We start from the raw sequence: 27,555 nt of genomic DNA, 5'->3' as shown, positions 1-27,555 counted from the left end.
CGTACTCCTGCTATCACTTACATTGCCGAGGGTCCCACTGGCATCACCGCCGCTTGCGTCTTCACGTCCTGGGAACACGGCTCCCTCTCGACGACACCGACACGACTTCTTACACGTCTCTTGTTACTCTCGAGGTGCCGATTTGTACTTATGACACCCCATTGACCGCTTGAGAAGCGCTTCCCGCCTGACGTCCGCGATCGAAGTCGCGCTACCAACATCGCGATTCCTGCGCTCTTTTCCCACACATCTGCTTCCATTACGCGGGAAGCATCCAGCATCATCATCATGCCTGGTAGACCTGAAGGATTGGTCCTGACCGTGGACCCGAATGTCATCCACAAGGTCGATACTGCCAATGCTCAGAACCTCTTCAACATGTGGACAGGTACGTTAACACACTCGGTACGGGGGCAGCCCGGCTTGGCACTAACTTTTCCTCGACAGTCTTCTCCAGATGCGCGGACTCGGTCGAGCAAGGCCGGAGGTTAGAGAACCTCAGCTGGAGACTCTGGAACCGCGAGACCTTCTGCTGCGACGCCGCAGAGGACAAGCTACGACAAACGAAACCTACCCCCCATCGCCACCTCTACAGTACCCAAGGACATCCCCGATCTGCGGATACCAGAGGTCCCTCAGTTGTCCGGCAGCGTGGACTCTATCGCCGAAGACGAAGAGGCCATTGAGTTCAGCTCTGAATCCGAACCCATGGAGATCTCTCGACCCAGGATTCTGCGACAAGACTCGAGCGCGAGCAATCGTAGTCGCGGCCGTGAGCGACACATCACTTCCGACCACCTGGAGAAGATGGTCGTCTCCATAATTCAAGATAAGGAGCCCAACCTGGCACCGTTGCCCGACGTGTCTTCGCCGTCTCTTGAGCCAGAGTCGGACGACTCACAGACACCCTATTCGTCCCCGGATGTTCAACAAACACCCGACACACCCACCACACCAGCAACTGAGCCCATTTGCCATTCGTCTGTGGAGGCACCATCAGGTGTATCTGCTTCATTATCATCATCGGGAGTTGCATCCAGCAATAGTGACCGCACCCCGAGCCGTACCACTGTTATCCGTGGTTTCTCGCCTTCCCAGGTCTCCATCCCCGCCCTGCAGATTCGTAGCCAGGAATCAATGAAGCGACTCGCTCTCGGCGCGATCCCTGAGCCTGAGGCTGCGCCAGCATACCGCCCGGTCCAGCTTAAGAAACAGCCCGCTAAGTTTGCCCTCGGTGGCTCTTCGGGTGACGACTCTTCTCCGCAGAGTTTGATGCAACACAAGCCTCTCGCTCCCCAAGGAAAGCCCAAGATGTTCCAGCTTGGTGCGTCATCTGGATCGGCTGAGGACCCGAGTCCATCTTTGAAGAGCGCCATGCACTCTTCTCGCCCCAATACTCTGCTTAATGCGCAGAAGAAACAGACCTCCTTCAGCAACCAGGTTAGCATGCGCACTATTCAAACTCAGTCTAGCGACGAACAATCGGACAGCTACATCGACGAGAGTGCCATTGATGACGACGAAGACGATTCGGAATGGGAGGACTCTATCGAAGAGGGTGGCAAGGAGAGCATGGATGACCCGGTCACTTTCAAGCGCGTCCCTTCCAAACCCAACCTGACTTCTCACCGATCCAACCTCAGCTTGATGTTTGCTGCCGGGCAAGAACAGCGCCCCCGTGGTGGCTTGGGTGCCGCCATTGCCTCGCAGTCGACTTCAGCTTTGCAACGCGCGCGGACTATGCAGAACATCCCCACAGTGAAGGCTACTTCACCAAACGATTCGGATGATAGTGGCTTAGAAATGAAGGGTGGCATGCGCCGGACGCCCTTGAGGCCTATCAAGGAAATTCCCCGCAGCACTGCTCAGCCTATCATGCCCAATGCTAATGCCACTCAACGCCAATCGGCACTGTCGCCCCGAACTACGAGACGCAACATGCTGCATCATGAGTTGACCGAGTCGCTCCGTCGACAGCTGCTCTGGGAGCGTCAGCAGAAGACATCTACTGCCAACGCTGTGCTTAAGAGGCGGCACACATCCCATGATGTGGCCAACCTGAAGCAATATCCCGAGAAAGTCTACATGAAGCCCGAGGAGGAGACCAAGGAAGAACCCAACGCGACCAGCTGGAACCAGTATTTGGAACGCGATGCTGTTGGCGGATATCACGCCCAGGGATGGTAATTCGTCCCACATTTCAGCGTCCCAACACGAAACGACCGCAAACAACTGCGGCACACACACACACACACTTTACGGCAGACTTGACTGCCTTGTACATTGTTATACTACATTACTGCATTGCGAGGTGGATGATTTTTGAAGATACCTATTGCACGCATAACGGGTGGCGTTCTATCAATGCGGCTCTATGGCACAGCATTTTACATCATATGGCCCTAATCCCAACAAGCATTACTTTTTATCGTGGTGGCAGGCGGCTATCACAAACATACATACACTCACACCCACGCACGCACGAGACGTGGCTCGATGGATAACGGCGCCCATCAGTTAGCGAAGGTCACCACCGATGCCGGTGGAAATTGGCTCGTCATCGTGGGCACACAACGGCGTTCTCTAATTCAAATGATACCATGTCTGTTTCTTCTTTTTGGGTTTTCTGCCCGCCGATTGGGACTTTTTGGGTTTGGAAGCTACCTGGAACGGTAGCTGGGCTTGGCATCGAAAGGATGGTAGTGTCTAGTCTCGGCAAAAGGATACAGGGGCAACCCTAGGCCGGCCGGGACAAGAAGGCATGCTTATGGGGCATCGCACACGGAAGAGTTGCTAGACTTCACTCAGTGCGCATGCGCAAGAGATGCGCAAGCAGCTCGGGTGGCAGGAGGATGGATTAAAAAAAAGGCAAGCATCTATGATCAAAAACATAGAAAAATTCGATAAAGCAACAGCAAAACAAGATTAAAAATTGTCATATGGCACTCCCATCATCACCTTGGCTCACTCAGATTGCTTGTGACTGCCCCTGCCTGACTCGAGCTGACAGCCACACACACACACACATTGATGGAACCGCCTTTCAGGCGATTGGATGAAATAGAGGCATTCCAGTGCGGCCAATGGTTCTTTGTACTAGTGGGTTGTCTGCCAACTGTCCATAACACGATTAAAGTCTACGCAGGCATTGTAGGAAATACCATCCGAAATCTCCCATATCCCACTTAAGGTTTTCGTATCAATGTCGGAGGCGGCTCCTGGAGGATCTAGATTTCTTTGGGTACAGCAACCATGCAGGTACTCCTTTCTTACCGTCCGTACGTGCGTGCTTATGTACCCGGAAACGCAAGCATGTGAGAGGCTCGTGACAATCCGTAGTAGTCATTCAACTAGGGGGCGTGGGCGTTCGGAATGGAATGTTTTCCGTACTTACACACAGCCAGAGATGCCTACGCAAACGGGCACGCATTCAACATGGTCAGGTCATTCCTTGGTTTTTATTCACGTACCCCTTCTATCTCTAGCTACTTCTCCTTCTTTTCCACCCCTTTGGCTATTGTCCACCTGGGTCTACCTAGGGATGAGGCGAGAAGGGCGTTAGCAGAGTTGGTTTGGTGGTACCCTCGTAACCTTTCTTTTACCCCATGGGAAAGCTTCCCTCCCCCGCAAACGGCTACGACAAACAACAAAAAATTGCAGCTGCGTTGCCGCATGTCTCGGGTTTTTTTTGGTGAGTGAGTACTGGTAGACAGACAAGCTCTCAGCGCCCTGCAAGCAAGGAATGGCCAGCCAAGCAAGGAGCAGCAGAGAGTTTCCCGTTTCTCGTACGATAAAAAAAAGAAAAAAAAGAAAAGAAAAAAGAATGAACCATGGGGTTTTCACTTCCCTCGCCCGGTGCTTGCCTTGCTTTGTTTGCTCGCTGAGCGTGGGTCTAGCTAGATTCCGGGGCAGGATGAGGATGAGGATGAGGATTTCGGTCAGCCGCAGGAAGACGCAATGGAGGTAAGTAGGTTAGTAAACCCCAACTATCGTGGGGTTTGAATGCATGCATGGGGGTGCATATGTGTGCATCCAAACGTACGTGTGCAGCGCCGGACCTGGCGTTGGCGCTGGTTCTCTATATCGGTCGGTTCGGTTCCCCCAACAAAAACCAGCCCTCCCAGTCACGCAGTCCGGCGATGGCGACTTTCTTGCCAATCCGCATTCCATCGGTTCAGCGAGCAAGCGCGGATGGCCATCTGTCTAACGCCTTCACTTGTTTCGTACGCCTTGGGCTAGCAAGTTCAGCTATAGCGGTTAGTCGACTCGCTCACGAGATGGACTGGACTATGCGGACTACCAAGGCCCAGTCCCGGGTTAGGAGCTTCTCAGACCCTGATCGGCATCAATGCTCTACAGACCAAAGTGGACATTTGATTCATTGGCTGGCTCTAATAAGTCTGGTTGGTCTATGCATACAGCGCAGCGTAGTAAGCGCTCAGCAGGACACAGGTTGGTGGTCGGTGATAGCCCCCCCCCCCAGCATACAACCATTAAATCGAGTATACAACTCGGTATAATGCCGCTGCTATTATTACTACTGCGGACTATTATAATGTGGACTATACACGTACGCTTGCCCGCACTGGTCGAAAATCTCTTGGCAGTCAGTCACCTGCCAGTGCAAATCAGGTAGAGGGCTAGGAGGGATCGGTATACAGCCTCATGGCAATTCCGAGTTTCATTCGGTAATAGGAAAGAAAGACCTATAGGCGAATACTCCTTGTGGAAAGACTATGCGAAATGCTTGGCCCCTTCACAGGATGATGCCTGCTCGAGCTCCATCTAGAACGCAAAAAGCCGATCGCTGACCGCTCCAGTTCTTGCCAGTTCAAGTGAGCTGACTGTCAATCAACATCAGATGGCGTTCTCCAGTATATGTAGTCCAGAAGCGGAGACATGCCCAATACAACTTACACATCACGACGACGACAATGGGAATCATCCCAGGCGGCACAGCCCAGTCCCCAAATAACGATCAGTGGGATTGCCTTCCAAGGCAGCAGGCAGCCCGGCAGGCCTAGAACAGGTGGAGCCAGCCTTCGGTGCCCAGCGCTGCGCGGGATGTGCGAATTACACACAGCAGATTGCTCACCTGGTGTTGATCGATAAGGCGATCCTCTCCCAAACTAATCTGCCGACTGTCAGTGCTATACCCACATTGCCCGGCACAGGCGTCCATCTGCCGCCGTCTGTCTATCCTCGCATATTCCGACAGCCTACCTACCTAACCTACCTGCCAGGCACGATCACAAGCATCTGTTGCTAAAAACGTTCTGTTACTAATAGCAGGAAGGAAGAGAAGAGTGGTTAGTTCACCGCCTTGCGTGTTCCCCTACTGCCTTTCCAGGCCGGGCTGTTCTTACCCACAACTTTACGGGCAAATTCATCCTCTATCACGAAACATGCGGCGCCAAAAAAAGAGGCACGCATGAAAACGGCCTATACCCCTTCAGGGTGCCAGATTCCCACAGGCCCAAAGGGCCAAACTGTGCGTCGTCGTGACCTCACCACCCCGGCAAGAAGAACCCTACCTTGCCTCCTTGCCTGCTTGCGCATGCATGAGGAAAGGGCCTACCTGCCTGCCTACCTGCGCCGCATAGGTACATTGGTGCGATATATAATATCAATCAATACCTGCATGCCTTCCAAGGCAGCCGGTTGCAATGACGATGCCGGTTTGACGCGCCGGCGACACGCTCGGAGCGTCATCCACCACTCATGGCCATGGGCATATAGTTTGATCAATGCCTTGTGTGCGAAGGTGTATACTACAGATGCATTGGGCATAACCCAGTGCCTGCAATACAGTTGTTGCATGGGCATGGGGTATGTTGGCTGTGGTGAGTGAGGGGCAGCTTCGGGATGCTCTCCTCCAACTTTCACTACCCCGCGTTCAGTCTCAGTCCGTCACACGCGCACTCAATTGATGAGTTGCTGTGACTCCCTCAGCCAGTCACTGCAGTGAGGGGCTCTTGAAACAGGGGGACGAACGAGGACAGCAAGGTCTATTCAGAATTTTTCAGGTCACCTATATTGGGCTCCAACGCGTGTGTAGCATGGCGGCCTGTCGCTTGAGGAAGATGGTGAAGGGATCTTCGTCTTCGGTACATACGATGCGGCGCCCGGTCAGGCCTTGATCGATTTCCTTATTAGTAATCTACCGCAAGATGCACCGTGGTCTGGTGTCTGGGTGTGTATGTACGCCACGCCACGGCATCTATGCATGCATGCGGCCGTGAATTGGCAATGGCCATGAAAATCCCAGGCTGCAACTCGCCAGCAACGATACCCTATAACCGTCTTGCCTTCGGCCTTGCACGAATAGAAAAATTGGCTGAGAGCTGAAAGCCTATTTTATCTCTACACCGACTTTCAAAGAAAACCAGCCGTATGTACGGTGGTGATAGCCCGCAGCCCGGGGGAAGAGACCGCACCTGCCGTCTACCTACAGCGATGGACCTTGTTCACCCCAGAATACTTTTATGCCGTCCATGGTTGTGCGCTTGATACTATCGCTTTCCATCCCATCAGGTAGGATGCACACATCGGTCGGCAGGTATGCGCTGAATGTAGGCAGGCAGGCCGTCCGCACCGTTGATATCGACAGCGGGATAGGCGCGGAAAAATTGGCTGCCAAGCGGATCGGTCTGCCAATGGCCCAAACACAGGGAGGAGGGACCGACACGGGGACCGTGAGTGGCCCTCCGGAGTGCCTCCATTATCGCGTCGCTTAATTTACTTCACCGTATCACGTTCTTTTAGTTGATTCCATTTCTTCCTTCGCGAAACAGCTCATCTGGGGGGCCGCGCGGCGATCGGTCAAGCGATGGCTGGCCGGCCCCATTTCCTTTCAGCTGTTGGCCCAGATCGAAAGTTTCATCTCGATATTGACATCGGTTGACACCGCCATGGCTCGTATCCACGCGCAACGGCCGGAGACAATACCGCCGACATACCATCTTCAATCTCAATCGTCATCATATATGGATTCAACGGGTGGCGCTGACGTGAGGGGATGGAGCCAACCAGCAGCGACTTTGGTGCTACGTCGGAGGTTTGTTAGAGTGTGGAAATCGGGCTTTGCAACGGCCACTTGTGTCCCATTGTCCAGTAAGAGGCGTGTATCTGGCCGCTGAATTGGTCGCCGTGAACTGGCGAAGGGGTGGTGACTTTTCGTTTCAGCTTCCGGCTAGGCCAAAGGTGTCAGACTGGTGCGGTGCAAAGGCTGCACCCTCATTGGGCCACAGCCTCCAGACCCCTTTGGGGTGCCATAGGCCCATTGGTCCCCTCCATCCTGTCCGTCCACTCATCTTGCTGGTGAGGATTGCATGCAGAGAAGTCGAAGCAGTTTGTTTGAGGTGAAATCTGCCGCTCGTGATTGGCCGGCCCGTTGCGACCGTTTACGCAACGATGTTATCTGCTGTGCCTGAATATCCCGATTTTTTTTCCTTCCTTGTTTTCGCGCACTCCAGCATCCTATCCATCCTCGGTCCGCAATGTGGTAAGAACGGTCCTTGCTGATCGGTCCTTTTTCGCGTACCATGTCGGCATGGCTCGGTACCATAGTACTTGGGGGGTGGGGGGGTTGGAGGTTTTTGGCAGCGCGTGGGCGTGTGGGCTACCTGCCTAGCCTACTTACATAAGTACTTACTGGGCCTAGGGAGCCACCCCCTAGCCCCCCAGCATTGCCGGTTCAACTGTGGTCCGGCCCCTCGGTTCTTTTCTAGTGGCCTAGTTTGCTCGATTCTGATTGTTCCAACGAGTCCAGACGATTGAATTTAGGGTGCCCCCGCTCTCTCCCCCACATCCTTCTAGAAGCCTTCCATGGACTCTCTTGCTCTTTTGGCAGCTAACCTAGGTCCGATGCGGCAGGCCCAGCCACTGCAGGTCGGACCTTGCACCGCCCAGGCTAAGCCAAGCTGACCTCCCAAGCCAGCAACCAGCCTGCCAGCGGTCATTTACCCGTCAAGTGCATGGCGGCGATTCAATCACGCGCGCGCACACACACTCACACAATCTCTCTCTACCCAGGTGCAACCAGGCATATGTACAAGACCCGCCCTTGGGCTCGAGGCTGGAGGTATACGCATCACAATCCAAGCCTCAGGGAGGCAGGACTCCAGAAAGCCGCCGAGAGATGACAAATGGATACTCTGCAGGTTCGTCTGACCTGTCTTGCTCGTTCTATTCATTCATGCATGCCGGGTTTAGTGAGTAACATAAACCTTTTTTTCTGATCAAGGGGTAGGGATTAGCCACGGGCGTGTGTGCTACAGGTGGTTGAAGAAGGGAAAAAAAAACCTTTTCCCCACGCGTGACGAAACCCCATGTACAGGTGTGGCGCTCGGCAATGAGGGGTTTCCTGAGGGGTAAACGTTCATGCCTCTGGGCGTGATGGTTGTGTGGTTGTGTAACACACCTCCCCCAACGCCCTGAATATCGCATGCTGATCTCAGTATGTTCTCGGTCACACAAAAACTCTATTTCGTTGAACTGTATCGCCATTCCATCATTGCCCGGATTCGGTACCCCGCCCCTCGGGGATACAGTCTACAGACGAGTAGTAAGTGCTTTGATTGGAGGCAGCCCTTCTTCTAGCCCTTCGACCTGTCAGAAAATCCCATGGAAGTACTTGGACCTAGTCAGCATCCCGGTCAAATGATAGCCGCGCAATTGACGCTGGTCCTGCTAAAATGGACAAAGGGGTTTTTCTTTTGTCCAGGTCTGGGTCGGGAATTGACAATTTTGAAACCACGTGCGGCCGCCAGTAGATGAAGCTAGCGGCGGCGTGTGTTCGGACAATGAAAGGAAGTGGGAGAAATCGAGAGGCCAGGCCGCCGCGGCCGCCTCTACTCGGTGACAATGCACCGTTATCATATGCTATTGATTAGGTAGCGGCCCAGGTAATTTCGCGGAAGCTGCACCTTCCCAGCCCCGAGGGTAGGCTACGTATTGCTGTATCAATCTAAATGCCTATGGAAGAGGCACTATACAGCTACTATATCTCTCTTGCTAGATATGCTGTGTTTATCATTTTATGTAGCCGTGCGTTTGTGGTGCGCAATAAATAAGAACAGGATCGGCAACGGGGAGGTTATCCGGCTGCTGTGTGAGTGTGGTGTGGTTGCGTTACATTTTGCGGCTGTAAGAGTTCAGGCCTATCTGCCGGACGACCTAGACTTTTGAGGCTCGTTGGAACATCACGCCGTCATCATGCATTACCCAGACATGCAATGTGTGTGTGTGTGTGTGTGTGTATGGCAGGTAGCAGTATATTACGGTGTTATGGGTCGTCAAGAGAGGGGGCGGTTCATAACGCATCTACCGACTTATTTGCTGCTCTCAATGTCTTTCCCACTTTGAACAGAGTAGGTAGGTATGCAGTCTCATTATTTTGTTCTTCCTTGTATTTGGATCTGCATCCTGCTATTCCGAGTGCTCGCTCGGTGGATAGATAATGCAAGCCACCCCTTGCGTGTTCTACGTTACATAACTAGGTTTGATAGTGGTGGTACAAGTGCGGGAGAGAGAAAGAAAAAAAGTTACGGCAGTTTGATTTTATTGTTTTGATCGATTATTATCATTTACCATTTATTATTATTTTTCTACATGTAGCTTTTCTCGGCCTCTTCTCCTTGCTCGAGTTTTCCGTCCGCAATGGGCTCCATTTTCTTGTCTCCGCTAGCTCGCACGCTTATAGAATATGTGGACTCGTTACCCGCGCCCAGCCAGATCGCGCAATGCGGGTGCCAAACCTCCATGAGCCGGCCGGATGTATGCAGTCGGTCATCATCTCGGTGGCAGGCAGCGCGGGACGAGTTGAAGCGCATGACACAACACGGGAATGGGACATGGAAAAGGAATTAGGAGAGGCGATGGCCATGCGTGGTGGATGACGCTCCGGCCGTGTCGCCAGCGCGTCAAACTAGCTACTCGGGGGAACACTTTGCGGTAACACCTTTTCGCAGGACGAAGCTACAGTTGGAAAAGCATCGCCTGCTTCCTAAACTCTCATATCGCCTCTTCTTCTAGCTCCGGTGGCTTTTCTTCCTGCTTACATGAGAGATGGCCGCACGAGGGCGCATGCATCTTCACCTTTTCCCCCTTGCTCTCATGTGCTGCTACGCCAAAGCCTGGGGCAAGGAGGAAGGGGCTCTCTCACTTGCAGGAGAAGAGAGTTTTCTGGGGTAAGAAAGCCAGAGAAGCTACGCCATGCCGCAGGCGACGAACGGTAGGGGTAACGCAATTCAAGGTATTAGCGCTTTTGTCACAAGCAGCTCGTGATGGTCACGGGCGGGAGCAAGTAAGATACATATTATGGTGGATCATATCGAAGAGAGCAAGCCGTCGGCTGGACGCCTCAAAAACGTTGGCTCCTGGCTCGTGAGCTCTTGTGTTACTCCCCGATCAGGAGAGTATTCTCGAATTGCTGTGACTCGTGCAATTGAAGAGAAAAGATTGACAAGTCACGTCCATTCGGCAATAGAGTCACGGCCGTAGATATCCGCACGTCCGGCCGCCCTTGGTCAGGGGAGGCGGTTTCGTCGGTACGCTAGCCGACGGAAGGCGTCGTGGTAGCTAGTGAGTAGGCAGCCTCGCCGTGGCATGGTTTGAAGCTCGTCATTTGAACAGCATGTGAGTGTCAGCAGCCGTGTACCCTGTACCACTATACTGCTTCATGCGGACTATTATGGTTATACACTTTCGAGGCTCCTCGCCTAGCTCCTAGATGAGCGAGAGAGCCTGCAGGAACCATCCGCCGAGTGACAAAACCCGTCCGGAGGAATGAGACAACATCGGTGCTTTGGGGTGTGGCAGATTGCAGTTCCAATTCCTGCTGTAGAATCAACGCACATGGCATGAGACCGTCATTCCCCCTCCTTTCGCCCATGCAAGGTACACAGGAAGCCACTGGCCCCCCTCAGCTGACGGGTGATCGAGCAAGGTTATATAGCGCGATCAGGTGAATCCGGGGAAGCAAACCGGCAGAAACATGGATTGGGAGGGGGGGCAGGCAGGAAAGAGAAACAATAAGCTTACTAGGTCATGAGTACCTCCCAGCGTCAGAAAAGAACCGGTCGCGAACTCAAATAATATACCCGGAACAGGGCAAAGAAAGGGACGTTGGGAGAGAACAGAAAATAAAAACAATAACAGATCAATTCCAGTCAATTTTATCTCCTGCGCCTTTATTCCTCTTCGACCCCCTTGGGCGAGCACACATACCCCGATCACCAATGCATGTGGATGCAATGCCGGGATCGATCCCCGGGCCGAGGGAAAAAGCAAGTCGTAATGCACCATTGGCGAACCTACCCGTTCGAACGGGCATTGGGGTGATGCTGTTATGTAGTTATGCAGGTGAGAAATAGGGGCTGCCTCCTGGGCGGTCCATCGAGGCTCTGGAGCGCTTTGATGATGATGGTCAAGGGCAACAACGATGCCACGAATTACCTACCAGAAGATCACCACCTTCCCCATGGGGGGGGGCGGGAAAAGAAAGCAACAGTATCTACGCAGAGTCCCTTCATTTTTTCGTGATCATAGACACACACGGGACGATGAAGGCACACTGTTTGGCAGCACGGCCGGCACAGCGACGAAGGTGCTTTCCCCTTCCCCTTCCCCTTCCACACTCCACCTCGCTCTTCTTGTTTCTCCTGGGGCCACTGAAGTCATTCTGTCTTCTATCGATGCTTCTCCTGAACCTAGTATCTGAACCACCAGCCTTGTGCAACGCCACGAGGCGGGTCGATGATGATGATGATGATGATGATGATGCTGCCTCGCGTGGCTCATGCTTATGATCTTGACCGGAACGATGCCCGAGAGAGAACTGTGAGATACTGTTACAATGACATGGCATTGCAAGTGCTGCAGAGAATGCTTGATTCTTTTTTTTTTTTTTTTTTTTTTTTTTTTCGATCATCCCAAACCCGCAGGATCTGGCGTTCTTACCCGAGGACCCGGGGTCTGGGTGATGGGACAAGATAGTCTGGAGACGAGGGAGCCAATGTCTCGATCCAGTCATATTTGGGGTCTAAGGGAGCAGTAGAAAAGATGACGTGTGTCGACCCGGAAGTTTTCCACTCTCCCCCGCGAAGCCGCATCTCTTAATCTGGATGGGGTGGTGGGTTGGTGGTACACTTAGCGAGGAGCGCGCGCCAGATGGACAGGTCTCAGATTGGAATTGTCCCTGCATGAGTTTGAGGGTACTGCAGCTCATGGCGATAGATCGTCGTTTGGGTGCGGCGGATGTCGGCGATGTCTAGCCCACTCTTTCATGGAGGATGGGTAAATTACCGTGTCTGGGCTATTCAATGCGTTGCCGGTGGGCATGGCTCTGATCCAGTCTCGGAGCCATGCTGTTGTTATTGAGTGTTGAGAAAATGACTACTTACGTTTTGTGTCTTGCCAAAAGTCGTCGACCGCGAAACAGGAGCCTAGGAGTTACGCTCATGTTCGCCTGCACATCTGGAACACCCCAGGTCGATAGATCGTCGTGGTGATCCGGCTAGATCGCCCGATATCCATTCGAGACCAGCACCGAGCGTTGGGAAACCGAGACCAGATCTCAGTTTCATTAGGCTTAGCTGTTGGCTATTCGCCTTGGGCCCCTGGGGTGGCGGCAGGTTATCGGTACGCTTGCTTTTTCTGCCCCCATTTTGTCTGCTAGCGAAAAGGAGCCCCAATATAGGATCCCTATATGCAGCAATGGCATTGAGAGACATGGGGGTAGCAAGTAATGGGCTGGCTTACACATTCACATGGAGGCTGATATCATCGAGTTAATAGTGTCGATCCAGCAGCAGGACTTTGGTTATGGCGATGTGAGGGCTCTCGAACTGGCAGGATAGTGAATAATTGTTGAAATCTCATGTCTCGGCTGTTATGGGTCATTCATATTGTCGATAGATTTGAGCACTCTGATATGGCAGCCGTGTCTTGATCCATACGACATAGAAGCGGGATGTATTACAGGCCTGGAGCGTGAAAGTATTGGTTACTGGAACCGACAGGCATACGTAGAGGGCCATATTCCCTCTATAGAATATCGTGAGGCTACACACGTCATATTCGTACTGCGGGCTCAGAACGGAGGCCGACTGATGGAAAGAATATTTGACGGCTTGCAAATACAGCTAGGGAAGATATGTCAGTCGAGTCCTGATGCCTAGTATGCAAACGTATAGTCGGAGCTGGATGTGCTGCCTTGGCCCATCTTATAGCAGGCCCCAACCTGCATGGCAAAAAGGGGGTAATAACCGTTATCCCCAGTATGCACTTGGGCATATGTGTTTGTTCGCTCCCACGAGGGCGGCCATCTGTTGGATCGTTTGGATGTATGCCCGATATAGAGCTAACGAGGCTAGTGACCATAATAAACGAGGCTCTTGAGAATACAAATGGGACAATGGATGTAAATGATCCGTTACGGGGGGGGATGAGGTGACCCTCGACTTTCAAGCGCCTGCTATCGTAGTTCCTGGAGAAATAAGGGGCTACATCGCAGTGGCTGTCATAAAATAGACAGCCTGTAGAGACCCACGTTATATCTTGTCACTACATGAGTCAATTGTGATGTCCACAGCCCAGGCCGGGAGCCATCAACTGAGCGATTCCAATCCTGCATGTTCCATCATTATATCATGAGAGCCAACGGCCCCTGTTCCACCTCCAAAGTCGTTGAAACTATCGAGGGCGACTACACTCCAAGGAATGGTACTTTCCACGTCAACACATGTGCCTTGGGCAGGTGTTTAACTGCGAGCCCGAAGAAGCTATGTCTGGTTGTTAGCCTTGATGAGATATATACCAATGTGACATTGTATGGGAATATCGGCTTCTTGCCTAGTAATATGTTCAACACTTGGAAGCATCCTGGGAGCACACCTCAGGTCGGCAATGGGGATAAAGATTCTAATTGCTCTGCCGAGCAGGGGCTTCGCGCTCGTAACACAGGGGTACCTGGGACTGGTGAGCACCTATGTCATCATTGCCATGGATCTTACTGTTTTCACATAAGAAAGCAAAGCATATATTTGAGAGTCTTCACATGCTGAAATAGAGTTGAAGTTGCAGGCTAAGGGTTGGTTATACTCTAGACAGCAGTAGGATCCATTTGCTTTAGATCGACTGTCCCTTTACGAGCGACCTCTTTTGCTACGGGTCATACCATACTTGGTAAGTCGATACTATTGAGGCAAAGAACTACATCTGCTTCTAAGCTGGGAGATCTACCTGCTTATATACGGCTGAGCCGTATACAGCATCCTTAGGCATCCTTAGGCAGTAAGTCTAAGGTGCCTAGGATGTGTGAGACAGAAGACAAAGGTCTGGATATCTAGAACCAACTACCATTCCAATTTGTGTATCCAATGAATAGCCAGTATCTCAGAGGCAATATGATCAACACTACCATATAACGGGACTGATGCCTCGTCAACATTCAGTCGACGTTACCAAACAGATTGTTCTAGCATCATATACACATTACAAGCTCTGCCCCGTATGCTGCCAACGATAAACAACGAATTCGTCGCGAGGCTGGATGACCTTCAAATGCTTGGGTGGTCAAGCGAGACAGTCATTATGGGTAATGGTATGTACCGTCTTGTATTGCCATCTAATTGTCCCGGGATTGCTCGGCTGTGGCTATGTTATCGTTGACATTGGTCGTCTTACTTGTGCACAAAGTGCTTCACCCGCTGAATCTCAGTCCACGCTGGACAAAACCCTTGGTTCGCGGCCGTCTCAATGATACCAGCCTGGTTCAGGCAGGAGATGTGTCTAGCCCTCAAGAGGTTCCTCTACATCTCGCGAAAAATGTATGTTTACCCCCCTTCGGTACCTCGGATGAAAGGTGAGATAATCGGAAAGCATTCCCCTTATCAACCACTTGAGTGGCATCTTGAACACGAATGCACGTAATCAGACATGCCCCGACAAACTGTTGACTGCGCGCCCGGAGCCAACGCTTCGTGTGATGGCCCCCGGGCTGTCCACCTATTGCAAACCAAAGCGGGCCAGGCAGGGGAAACTTTCCAAAGCTCTTCTGGCCGCTCTACAGGGGCACAGTAGCTGCAGTGCTGCCTGAGGTAATAAGGACAATCATGTCACATAGGTCAATGACCCGGTGGCCCATGTAAGCGCAGACTGCGCAGCAAACACATCGCATCCCACCGGACGGGATCGCTTCTTGTAGAGCGCTAGATTGGACGGTTTGGCGTAGTCAACGCATGCTACAATGCCCGTCCCGCGCATACAAGATTTCCCCTATTCCGCGTGACAGAAGGCCTTGTGTATTGGCCAAGTCTACAGGCGAATTGCAGTTTGGGTCGCGATTTGGATTACAGACGGTATTGCAGAGGCGCTCTGGGATTACCTCATTCTTTGAAACGATTGAGATTGGTCGGTATCAACCTTCTCATAACGTCGATCTGGCGTGCTTGAGCCTTGTTCTTCAACTCGGTAACGCCTCGTTTGTCAGTACGTCGTGTGCCGTTCGAATAGAGAACCGTGTAATCGGGCAACTGCTCTCCCGGTTGGATCGCACTCCTCGCCGTGATTGTGCAGTGCTGGCAATACTATTAGTTCCTTCCAAATATCGAATCGTAAGCGTGGCACACCACACACCTTTCCAAGCTTTGCGCCCCTTCCTATTCTGGCGCCCACTCCTATCAGACATCCCTCGCCGATGGTAGTACATCCAGACTCGATGACAGCAGCGACCTCGACGGTGACGTAGTCCTCAAGCGTCACGCCGAATTCACCCTTTGTAGGATCAGCCGAAGGCGCACCGATTACGACGCGCTCGTGGATGATACAGCGACGGCCGATGGTGACGCGCCCATGCGACGAGTCAAGCTTGTTGCGGGGGTGGATGACGGTCTCGCTGCTGATGTTGATGGTGTGGTTTCCGGTCAGGACGGCATTGTCGTGGATGACGACCGAGGACGAGAGGTTGACAGGCGCTTTTGGGAGCTGCCCTGCCCTGGGCATCATCGAGTGCCGCTTGGTCGACGACGACATGGTGGAGGCGGGCTGTCTGAGTCCGATGGGGAATGGTACTGCCGCGCTAGATAGACCAGCTCTCGAACGCTTTAGGATCGCTTGGAGACCGAGACCCAGATCGCGACTGGGCAATCAAGGGCATGTTGAGTCGAGTACGGAGTTATGCGAGCCAGCCATTGACCAGTGTGGTCCAATCGAATTGATTGGGTGATCGGGTTAACCTGGTAACCTGCATAAAGCACGGAGGAATTGCATAAAGCACAGGCTGGACGAATGACTAGAGGGCCAAAAATGCATGAGGTCAGCATCCTGTGGTCCAAGCTCCGACGGCCGCGGGTTTGTTCGTTTGTTCCCACCAGCAGCGTGCTGGGCCAATCACGGCCAAAGCATTTCCGAAGAGGCGATTTCAACCACCATCTCTCTGCTCGGGTTTGAAAGAGCCTCGCCCATTGCCATTGAACTCTCCACTCTCCCGGCTCAATCGAGCGACAACAACCCCTCACGATGCTGTCAAGGACTTCGGCGCCGTCGGCCGCCTCTGCAAAGGCTTTGTCGCGCGTCGCGCTGCCTACCTGCAGCCGAATTGCCCGTCCCGCCGCCTCGACAACGCCCTCGCCCTCGCCCTCCCAGTCCCGAACCTTTGCGACCGTCCAAGATGGTGCCCCGAAGCGTGTCTACGGCGGTCTCAAGGACCAGGACCGCATCTTCCAGAACCTCTACGGCCGCTACCCGCCCGACCTGAAGTCCGCCAAGAAGATGGGTGACTGGCACAAGACCAAGGAGATCATCCTGAAGGGGCACGAATGGATCATCAGCGAGGTCAAGGCCTCGGGTCTGCGTGGCCGAGGAGGAGCTGGCTTTCCTTCGGGCTTGAAATGGGTATGTGCTATGCCAGCCTCCTGCTCAATGGGGCAAACCGGCTTTGATCGTGTCTAACCATCTTGCCCACTACAGTCTTTCATGAACTTCAAGGACTGGGACAAGGATACGAAGCCGCGGTATTTGGTCGTCAACGCCGACGAAGGCGAGCCCGGTACTTGCAAGGATCGTGAAATCATGCGAAAGGACCCCCACAAGCTCCTCGAGGGCTGCCTCGTCGCTGGCCGCGCCATGAACGCCACTGCTGCCTACATCTACATCCGAGGCGAATTCGTCCAGGAGGCCGCCGTCCTTCAGCACGCCATCAACGAAGCCTACGCCGACGGTCTGATTGGCAAGAACGCCTGCGGTTCCGGATACGACTTTGACATCTACCTCCACCGAGGTGCCGGTGCCTACGTCTGTGGTGAGGAGACCTCGCTGATCGAGTCCCTGGAGGGCAAGCCTGGCAAGCCCCGTCTCAAGCCGCCGTTCCCGGCTGCTGTCGGTGTCTTTGGCTGCCCATCTACCGTGGCCAACGTCGAGACCATCGCTGTTGCCCCCACCATCTGCCGAAGAGGTGGCAGCTGGTTCGCTGGCTTTGGCCGGGAGCGCAACCAGGGCACCAAGTTGTTCTGCATTTCCGGTCACGTCAACAACCCCGTCACCGTCGAGGAGGAGATGAGCATTCCTCTCCGTGAGCTTATTGAGAAGCACTGCGGCGGTGTTCGTGGCGGCTGGGACAACCTGCTTGCCGTCATCCCTGGTGGCTCTTCTACGCCCATTCTCCCCAAGAACATTTGCGATGAGCAATTGATGGACTTCGATGCTCTCAAGGACAGCCAGTCTGGTCTTGGTACTGCGGCTGTCATTGTCATGGACAAGAGCACCGACGTCGTCCGCGCTATTTCCCGGTTAAGTCACTTCTACCGTCACGAGTCTTGCGGTCAATGTACGCCGTGCCGTGAAGGCAGCAAGTGGACCGAGCAGATTATGCAGCGGTTCGAGAAGGGCCAGGGTCGTGATCGTGAGATTGACATGCTGCAAGAGCTGACCAAGCAAGTCGAGGGACACACAATCTGCGGTAAGTCAAGCCCCTTTTACTCGAGTCGAAATGGCCACTAATAATTTCACAGCTCTCGGCGAGGCTTTCGCATGGCCTATTCAAGGCCTCATCCGCCATTTCCGGCCCGAACTGGAAGCGCGGATGCAGAAGTTCGCTGCCGAGAATGGCGGACCTGCCTTGGCTGGCGGCTGGAAGGCCGACACCCGCGCGCAAGGCAAGCTCGTTGCGCCTGGCCAGTAAGCGATAGATGCATGTGGCGATGATGAGTTGCCGAAAGAATGTACACTTTGCACGACTACCTTGTTACTTTGTACATAATAACCCGTTTTCCTCCATAAGTCACGTATACCATGGATAGGGGTCGAGCCTATACGTGCCTCCTTGTGATACAATCATTGTGATATTGTGCTGTGGCTATTGGCACACGACCTTTTCCTACATTGAAACGCACTCGGGGTAAATGACATGGCATTGATAGAATTCCACCGTTGATGCCAGCTTCTCAGCAGCGCGAGCTAGTAAGCAATGGCTGTTTCGAGCCGGTAGGCTCGATGCGCCTGAAAACGAAGACACTCACGGAACGGAACCTTACAGGCCATTATTAGAATTGCCAAATTTCTGTCGCACTGTCCACGGTGTTTCGTAAGGGGCATGAACAAGTGTACATGCACGCTTTCACTAGCGCGGGTCGATTACCTGGGTGGAAGACCCTGAGACCGAAGGTGGTATTTACTACTCGTCATCGACTCGGCCAGATCCCGCCTAAACTTACAGTTCACAGATCCACTTACAGGTAGCAGTAACACCATGACATGTAGGCGCCGCTGGGCGGAAGGGATCGAGAGCTGTATTAATGACTTCATACTTTTATCATCATCGATACGCAAAGAATTGGGGGTATTAATACAGAGCTGCCCCCAGGCCACACATACATTACTGAGAAAAGCCTGTCATAGCCAAACGTAACAAAAACAGAGTTACGAACATTATACTTTTTTTTTTACAATCAAATATGTCTTCAAAGATACTGCAATCTACGACTCGTTCCGCAACTCGCACGTTGGGGCGAAGAAGCCAGCTACAGCGGCTTGATGCATGCAGGACGAGCAGGACCTACTCTTCACAACACAAGCCACCGCCGAGCCAGGGCGGAAACAACCGAGCCATGTAAGTGATATCGTGGCTGGCCACCCTCCACATCCCCTTTAACCCCATGCACTCATATGCACATTATGTATCAACATATCGCTAACCTTGTAATGTCTTCTCCGACTTAGCGGCATAGCCCTCATCGGCCTCACACTGCCGGCGCTCTACCTCTACACCTCCCGCTCGGCATCCGGTACGCACCCCACGGCAGCCGCCCAGCGCGATATCGAAGCCGGGTACAAGCGGCCGGACCTCGACCCGGCGGGCAAGGTGCGCGCCACGAAGGAAGAGACCGCGGCGAACGGTGGGCAGTCCAAGCATATGCACCCGGAGGACCGCGACCCGGAGACGTTCAAGCCACCATTCGGGCTGCAGCACCCGCGCAAGAGGGTGGATGGGCCGCCGGAGGAGCGCAATCATCAGGCCCTCAACGACAGGAACCGGAATATTTGAGGACTGATTCGGAAACCACTGAAAGAGGAGGGACAGGCAATAAAATGGCCAATACGATACATTGCTATTGCAAGTAGACGGGCACCATGTTCTGTACTAATGTATAAACTGAGAATCCACAAAGGGGATTGCTACATATCCGATATCAGAAGACATAATTACCATATTGACATATTCATCCTGGTCTTGTGTAGTTCTTTATTGTAAATCTCTCGAAAAATGTGCCAGCTAGAGTGAACCAGTGTAACACCAGAGTGAGGAGGATGTATACAAACAAACGTTTAGCAGCTGGTTCTTGCAAACGGCCTGATGCCACAAACTGATGGTTGGGAATGTTGTCAGTGGCAAAAATTTACCTCGAACCAATAAAAGGTCTGGTGTTTACCTACGTCGGCACATCTTTGCACGAGACTGCTGTTACTCCCTTCACTTCTGAAAATAGTGGTACCAAGGATCCACGGATGTGAAGAATCCGTCAATGTCTTAGAGAGGGTGTGCTCGCTCGACCTGGCGCTTGCGATTCTCATTGCCTTGCACTGATACAGACCATGGTACCTGGTGAACCACTGCATCATATACCGAAACAAAACAGCCCAGCACGACATATTGCATTGGTTGCGCGAGGATGATTGAATTCAAGATTTCCGAGGGCTTTGGGGAGTGAACTGGCTATCATGATGATTAATAAAGTGGATTTCTTTCAACGGCCCATTAGTATAGTGGCAGTATACGTGCTTTGGGTTTTACGCAATATGCACGTGACCCGGATTCGAATTCCGGATGGGCCCAACCTTTTGCACTTTTGGTGACTTGAGATTTGCAGCAACATGGTGTCCTACTACTATTTTGCAGCTGAGAGCAGTTTTGGGTGTTGTTCCGGAGTGCGGGGTGTTGTTTTGCTGCCAAGTCGCCCGGCAGCAGATGCAGTAATGTGACCCCCCCCCGTGGGTGCGGTGCGTCTGCGGCGATTTCTACTCTACCCGATTTCCAGCGGAATACTAGGACCTCTACGAACCGAGACCCGGCGGGATCCTGGGACGCTTGCAACCCGAGACCCCGGGCCACGTAACTTGGTACGGAATGCAATCAATATCCGACAGCTCGTCAAGCAGTCCTCTAGTCACCACATACAAGAAGTGACAGTGGCAGCCAATAAGGAGGTCTGCAAGGGATGTTTGCTACCTCGCCTGCCGTCAGCTCGCAGACAGCGGGGTTGTCCCGTGGAATCGGGTAGGTAGCAAGTATATCTAGCCATAGGGGAACACAGCTGTGAATCCCCCGCTCTTGTTACACGTGGTATACACCTGCAAATACAGCCGGCTCACCTACCGTCGGCCAGCCTGTGACGCTCAAGAGAAACACGTATAACTAGACTCGACCGGCTGTCTCTCTTTACGTGTGTACGTGTGCGACCAAGGAACCAAGCAACCAACCGCCCAATATGGCACCGCAGGAACAGCCGCGCTTCACCCTGACGCGCGCGACGCCCGAGGATATGGACGAGGTCGCGCAGCTCGAGTACGAGTGCTTCCCCGCCTTCATCCGCGAGAGCTTCATGGGCTGCCGGTCCGAGGCCGACCTGCCGCGCGTGGCCAAGCGGTTCGGCGCCGAGATGCGCACCAACATCCACGACCTCTGGATCCTGGTCCGCGACAAGGCCCCGGGCCCGGACGGCGGCAGGGGAAAACTCGCCGCCGCCAGCAACTGGCGCGTGTACCTGAACGACGCGGCGGCGCAGCAGTCGGACGATGCGCCGATGCCCTGGCTCGCCGAGCGCGGGGACATGGAGGCGCTGGAGAGGGCGCAGATTGTCATGGACGAAATGAATACGGCCCGCAAGGCTGCCAATCCTGATGGGTTCTTGCGTAAGCTTTTTTTATTTATGTCTCCCCCCTCCCTTTACGGGCTTCCGTTCTCGCCTGTTCGATTGAAGTACTTTGGCTGAGGTATGGACAAACTAGATCTCCATATCTGCTTCACAAGCCCCGAATACAGAAGGAAGGGCGCCGGCAGCTTGATGATGCAATGGGGATGTGATCTTGCCGACCAGCTAGCCCTTCCTGGCTGGATCGAGGCATCCCCCGAGGGGAATTCCCTGTACAAAGCCTTTGGCTTCCACGACGTCGGCAAGATAACAGGCCAGGGAGCTATGAGTGGCACCTTCATGAAACGCGATGCTACCACCAAGCTTGGGGTCGCCAAAGCTGGCGAAAGTCAAGCCAATTGATTTGCTTTGGGAGGCCTATTGAGGGACAAGCAGAGGTCACAGACGATTCCGGGCTCCATCAGACAAACTCTGTACAACGATCTACAAGCTTTTCCAACCATAACGCCAAGTATATATGACAAGAAAACAGGCCGCCTTGGACTGTTAAAAGAAATGCATTTTCGAACATCAGTCATATCGAAAAGGGGGGTCCTTCTCAAGAGGCTCGCCTCCCGCTCATGAGGTCTACCTACTCAACATGGTAAGTCGTGGTGACCATGATGCCGCCCCGACCCCCGCCAGACTGTCGGCCGCCACGCTGGTGGTCCTGTTGCTGCTGGTGACGCTGGGACCTGTCCGCTGCCCCCATGCCTCTCTCGACGTCGGGGGTGATCTCGGTGACCTCGAAGTCGGGCGGCACGATCATCTCCTCGCTCGAGTTGTGCGTGGCGGAGTGCGCCATGTCTCCGTCTCCGTCTATCTTCTTGCCCCTGCCCTGGGCCGACCAGTGTCCGCCGCCGAACGCGGTCATAGGGTGCGTCAGGCTCGCGGCCGCGGCCGTCGCGGCGTAACCGCCGTCGTTACTGCTGCTGGTGTTGCCGCGCCGGGAAGGAAAATAGGTGCGGGCGGCCGACCGGCTGCCGCCGCTCTGGGAGCTGCTGAGGCCATCTTTGCTGCGCATCAGCGTCGACCTCATCCACTTGGACTGCGAGAAGAGCGGTTTGATGGCGGCGGCGTTGACTGCGATGATGCCGATGAACTGTAGAGAAATTTAAGGTCAGTCTCCTATACATGAGTCGATGCGTTCGTGTACTGGAGATGAAGATAATAAGGGGGGAAGTTGTTTTCGGGGCATCGCGGTTTTTTTTTTCACTTACGGTTTCCCGAATGGCCCAAATGGTGCTCACATTGATGCCTTGAATGTCATGAAGCGACATGACGCAGCGCAGGATGGTGGCGATCATGATGAAGATGCCGGAGCAGAGGAGGAGGCCAACCGCAACCTTTCGCCCGCTCGTGAGCTTGACCTTCCAGAGCAAAGGGATGGGGGTCGCCACGATCAAAGCATCGGTGCTGCAAACGCCCGCATTAGCAACTCGACCGAACAACGACACGATTGTCGGCCAAATAGGCTGAAGTACGCAAGAAAAAGAGCTCGCGTACCTAACGTTGAGAACGACCAAAGTCAAGTAATTGGCTACTGCCAGAGTACATGAATCCTGTGAATAGCCCATTAGATTTATGCTGGCAAGGGGAAGCTATATAAACTTGGAAACGTTCACAACTTACACCTGGGTTAGGATAGACTTGCCAATTCTTACGGATAGGCTGGCAGTGTCCCAAAATCACGGCCAGCATGACGATATAGGCAAGTACGCAGAGAAGACCAAGCAGTTTGACGAATCTCTGGAGACGTAAACCCTCCCCTAACGCCTCTAGGTCAGCACCGTCGCCGTAGTCTTTTGGAAGGGGGGGGCGAAACTTGCGTGATACGGTGGAAGAAGCAGAGCATAGTTCCCTTCAGGCACCAGATGAGGGTGACATAGAAGCACCACCCAGCCAGCAGGTACTTGGAGCCCGCGGCCAGCACCTCGATCTGTTCCGGGCTCATGCGGGCTCCTATCTCGTCCGTGATGCCTATGTTCGTTCCGTTTTCGCCTGGAATCGAAGGGGAAAAGGTCTACTTGTTAGTCATACGAACAAGCCCCCCTGCGTCATCGGACATGGAGAGACAGCCGGGGGCAGGTACCGATCAGTTCTAGCATGCATAGTTCGGCCTGGGAGAAAAATGGGATGTGAGTGTTAGTATCAAGGTATGTGGCTAGAGTGGGTTACTTACCGTCCAGAAGACTAGTGAGAGGACGGCGAAGACATCGTCTCCTTGCCACTGCTTGAACCCGACGGCTCTCCAACGGGCAAAGTAGCGAAGAAATAGCGCCACAACCCCAGTGGCATATTCTGTCCAGGCCTCCCTCTGGAAGGGAGTGCTTTCGCTCATGTTGACTGGAAGCAAAACGTGTCCGGCAGGTGGTCGATCCACAGCACAATGGGGTGTAGCGAGAGCACTTGAATAAGCTCCGGGCTCGATACCGTAGGGTTGCGGCTTTGACGAGTGATATAACAGAATATCCATTGGAGTCCTATATGCAGTCCGTCTATATTCCCTCGACCCCGGGGAAAGAAAACGTACGTTCGGGTGTTGGGCGACGTGGCTGTCAAAAGCAGCATGGCCTTCCTACTCTCCCTCACATGAACCGTTCTGCATTGCAGAGACATGTTTCAACGAGCCAGCACCCAATCCTTCATCGTCACCCACAGGCGCTCCGAAAAAGCCACGAGATGAATTATCCCGATATCCGGTCCCGTCTGAGACAGGTGACATGGCATACAGTACAATTCATAAACTCAATGCTCTGTCACTCTCGAGCAAGCCGGCCAATTACTAGCGTTGCCGTGTAAGACATACGGTGGTTGCATGTACACTTTCACACCCAAGTATTGTCGTCTCATGCCGCTGGGCTGCTGCTGTGGCCCCATGGCGAGGCAGCCGAGACTAGTAAATCCTTAGTCACGTATGTATTGCCAAACCCCCAACCCCCAACCCGACATCTTTGCCGCGTACAGTAATACATTGTCTTGGCCGCTCCACCTGGACTGCGAACCGCCGCGGGTTGGCATCGTTGCCCCATCGGCCGAATTGCTTTTACTACAAGTCTTCAACGTTGGCGCCGGGCCTTGCAGATCGCCCAGCCCGCACCCCCTCTCGGCACAGGGGCCGTCAAACCAATTGACCGCGGCGGGGGGTGCGTTGGGGACGACTACATGACGCTAGACGGTTGGGTTGGGAGTGCGCCCGTCTGCACGAGACTGCAGATTGGCCACTCCTCATACATACATGCTTACTTAGGCATCTGAGTAAGAACCCCCTCCGTATCGCGGGCAGCGGGGAAAGTTGGAGAGAGACGATCGGTCCATTGCCCCGACGAGGCGGCCGCATCGATATATCAGGTTGACACACGCATGATGTCGCCAGCCTCCTGCTGCATGAGCAACACATCTTTCCTTCCCAAGGATCACTTTCTCATCTTCTTGTGCTGGGGAAACCATCTGACCTGGCGCCAACATGGGCTCGGTAGTTACTCATGTCGAAGAGTACGATTTTATTGTATGCGGGTGAGCTGCATTTTACTAGACCAAAGTCTATATCATGCCACCTTTGCTGACTTTGCTTATGTGAACCCGTAGAGGTGGCACGGCCGGATGTGTCGTAGCCGGGAGGCTCGCGGAAAGCGACCCTAGTCTCAGAGTGCTCGTTATCGAGGCCGGCCAGCACAACGAGCATTTGGAGAACACACAGATGACAGGAGGGTGAGTGAACCTTTGGTTATTTCTGCCCCATTTGCTTCGTTCCCCCCCCTCCCTTTTCTTCATGCATGTCTAAGAAATAGTCCCACACACACACACACACGCATATATATACTGACGACGTTGAAATATTCGTCTTTTGAAGATGGTCCCAGCTCTTTGATACGGACACGGACTGGAACATTGTGGCTGACGAAGGGGCGGGCATCAACGACCGCCGGGTCAAGTTGAGTCGGGGCAAGTACCTGGGCGGCTGCTCGGGCTGCAACGGGACGCTTTGCATCCGTGGCACGAAGCAGGACTACGACGACTGGGGCCTCGACGGTTGGAGCGGGGAAGAGTTCTTTGGCTATATGCGCAAGGTAAGTAGGAAGCGGCTTCGGCCCTTTTATGGAAGGCGGAATACTATAAATCGGCCTTGTCTGGTGGCTGACCTTGAGATTCAACCCCAGGCCGAGACATTTCACGCCAAGGAGTGGTTCAACGATTCTGTCACGTCCCACGGCTACGATGGTCCCTTGCACAATGAGCCGCATGACCTGGCCCCCATCTCGGACCTCATCCTCAAGTCCATGGTGTCCAAGGGCATGCCGTTGGACCACGACATGTTCTCGCATGGAGAGAACCCTCAGGGGTGCGGCCATCCTCCGCGCACCGTCCACCAAGGCATTCGCACCACGGGGGCCGACTTCATCACCAAGAACAACCAGAGGCCAAATCTCACCATCCTGGTTGAGACGCATGTCGACAAAGTCATACTCGAGACCGACTCTCGAGGTGAGCTGCAGGCAACCGGCGTGCGGGTCATCAAGCCGGACGGCACTGCCGCACGACTCTCAGCCAGGAAGGAGGTCATCGTGAGCGGCGGCGCCTACTGCAGCCCCAACATCCTCAACCGCTCCGGCATCGGCGCCCGGGCCGACCTCGAGCCCCTGGGCATCCCGACCCTCGTGGACCTGCCGGGCGTCGGGCGCAACCTCATGGACCACCTCATAGTCTTCATGTTCTACGAGACGGAGAAGCCGGGCCTGACCAACGACCACCTCGTCTACCACGGCGACGCGTTCAAGACGACGTACCAGCTCTGGAAGGACGAGAAGTCCGGCTTCCTGTCCACCTTCCCCTTCGGTGCCTTCGCGTACGCGCGCCTCGACGAGCGCCTCGCCGACTCGCCCCTCTGGAACGCGGCGCCGCGCCTGCCGGGGAGGGACCCCATGGGCCTGACGCCGCGCCAGCCCAACGTCGAGTTCTTCAACACCTAGTGCTACGGCGGGCCCAAGCAGTACGACCAGTTCCCCGTCGACGGCGAGCACGCCTTCAGCATGATCGCGGAGCTCTTCGGCGCCCAGTCGCGCGGCTCGGTCACGCTTCGCAGCGCCGACCCCCTGGACAAGCCCAAGGTCGACTGCGGTTATTTGACCCACCCCCTGGACCTCGAGGTCCTGGCCGAGGCCTGCCGCTTGGGCAACGAGATCGTCATGGAGGGCAAGGGCACCCGCGACATTGTCAAGGGGTCGTGGCCGCCGGAGCTGACGCATCATACAAACAAGACCAGGGAGGACTGGATCCCATATGTGAAGGATCATGCTACGACATGTAGGTACTCGCGTTCCTTTTCTCTCTCCCTCTCCCTCTCCCTCTCTTGTTATATCTCTCCCCAACGTATACGTATTGAATCCGACACAGCTGACACGGGGATTTCGGCAGGCTACCACGCATCTGGCACTTGCGCCATGGGTAAAGCGGACAACCCCAAGGCCGTGGTTGATGAAGAACTGGTGGTAAGGGGGATCAAGAACCTCCGAGTGGCAGACGCTAGCATCATACCGATTCTCGGTGGCTCACACACCCAGATGCCGGCCTACGGGATCGGCGAGAAATGCGCCGACCTTATCCGTAAGAAGTGGAAACTGTTGTAGCCGGATTTACATCTATGGTACTAGTAGGAGTAATAATGCATTTTCTGTCCACGGTTGGGATCGGATGCTGGAGACTTTCCTTGCCGTTGAGCGAGGGATTGAAGTGGCGACCTATCACGCCTTTAGACCAGTTGACTTCAATCACCCTTGTTCCTGCTGAGCCCCAATGACGTCCCAACGACTTGATCGGAGCCGGAACCGGCTCACTCGAGCCCGTTTCGGCACCGCGTTGGACTAAGTAACATATCTAACTACATTGGTGCCAGAATATGTCATTCATCTCACCTTGCACCGTGACAGCTAACAATGAACGAAGCCTATCGGTATTATTAGAGAAAGAGAAAAGCAATGACGTCGAAGTCATTAGATGTGTGCCTAGACATATTCGGCCAACACCCCAGACACAGCCAATTATACACACCAGTCTGTTTCGGCTTCCCCTGCAATGGAGACATCAGCGAGGAGCCTATCTTTACATACTTGCAAGATGGCCTAAAACGACTAGCACGCGGATTTCCCTG

The 27,555-nt window shown here is 53.9% G+C and overlaps 7 protein-coding genes across 7 annotated transcripts; 5 read left to right on the top strand and 2 right to left on the bottom strand.

The window, feature by feature from the left end:
* Window positions 1-288: 288 nt before the first annotated feature.
* Window positions 289-2,187, top strand: PG986_011955 (uncharacterized protein; the record flags this gene model as incomplete). The annotated part of the gene is made up of 3 exons (XM_066848177.1): window positions 289-388; window positions 448-487; window positions 549-2,187. 3 exons carry the CDS (start codon window positions 289-291, stop codon window positions 2,185-2,187), a joined length of 1,779 nt encoding a protein of 592 aa, XP_066694873.1.
* Window positions 2,188-15,389: 13,202 nt separating this feature from the next.
* On the bottom strand, window positions 15,390-16,035 carry PG986_011954 (trimeric LpxA-like protein; the record flags this gene model as incomplete). Its single annotated transcript, XM_066848176.1, has 2 exons — window positions 15,390-15,590; window positions 15,640-16,035. 2 exons carry the CDS (start codon window positions 16,033-16,035, stop codon window positions 15,390-15,392), a joined length of 597 nt encoding a protein of 198 aa, XP_066694872.1.
* Window positions 16,036-16,521: 486 nt separating this feature from the next.
* On the top strand, window positions 16,522-18,181 carry PG986_011953 (NADH-ubiquinone oxidoreductase; the record flags this gene model as incomplete). The annotated part of the gene is made up of 3 exons (XM_066848175.1): window positions 16,522-16,896; window positions 16,972-17,959; window positions 18,012-18,181. The coding sequence occupies 3 exons, from the start codon at window positions 16,522-16,524 to the stop codon at window positions 18,179-18,181; spliced, it is 1,533 nt and encodes a 510-aa protein (XP_066694871.1).
* Window positions 18,182-18,953: 772 nt separating this feature from the next.
* PG986_011952 (uncharacterized protein) lies at window positions 18,954-19,543 on the top strand (the record flags this gene model as incomplete). The annotated part of the gene is made up of 2 exons (XM_066848174.1): window positions 18,954-19,108; window positions 19,219-19,543. 2 exons carry the CDS (start codon window positions 18,954-18,956, stop codon window positions 19,541-19,543), a joined length of 480 nt encoding a protein of 159 aa, XP_066694870.1.
* A 1,441-nt stretch (window positions 19,544-20,984) lies between these two features.
* Window positions 20,985-21,770, top strand: PG986_011951 (gnat family protein; the record flags this gene model as incomplete). The annotated part of the gene is made up of 2 exons (XM_066848173.1): window positions 20,985-21,408; window positions 21,505-21,770. 2 exons carry the CDS (start codon window positions 20,985-20,987, stop codon window positions 21,768-21,770), a joined length of 690 nt encoding a protein of 229 aa, XP_066694869.1.
* Window positions 21,771-21,999: 229 nt separating this feature from the next.
* On the bottom strand, window positions 22,000-23,748 carry PG986_011950 (uncharacterized protein; the record flags this gene model as incomplete). Its single annotated transcript, XM_066848172.1, has 5 exons — window positions 22,000-22,509; window positions 22,628-22,969; window positions 23,040-23,209; window positions 23,244-23,430; window positions 23,590-23,748. 5 exons carry the CDS (start codon window positions 23,746-23,748, stop codon window positions 22,000-22,002), a joined length of 1,368 nt encoding a protein of 455 aa, XP_066694868.1.
* A 1,125-nt stretch (window positions 23,749-24,873) lies between these two features.
* Window positions 24,874-27,034, top strand: PG986_011949 (uncharacterized protein; the record flags this gene model as incomplete). The annotated part of the gene is made up of 6 exons (XM_066848171.1): window positions 24,874-24,923; window positions 24,996-25,118; window positions 25,261-25,477; window positions 25,568-26,356; window positions 26,378-26,711; window positions 26,823-27,034. The coding sequence occupies 6 exons, from the start codon at window positions 24,874-24,876 to the stop codon at window positions 27,032-27,034; spliced, it is 1,725 nt and encodes a 574-aa protein (XP_066694867.1).
* Between the last annotated feature and the right edge of the window lie 521 nt (window positions 27,035-27,555).

The sequence above is a fragment of the Apiospora aurea genome (assembly GCF_038362705.1).
Source record: "Apiospora aurea strain CBS 24483 chromosome Unknown utg000008l_segment0_segment0, whole genome shotgun sequence".
Lineage (NCBI taxonomy): Eukaryota > Fungi > Ascomycota > Sordariomycetes > Amphisphaeriales > Apiosporaceae > Apiospora > Apiospora aurea.
This window is presented reverse-complemented; position numbering and strand designations above follow the sequence as displayed.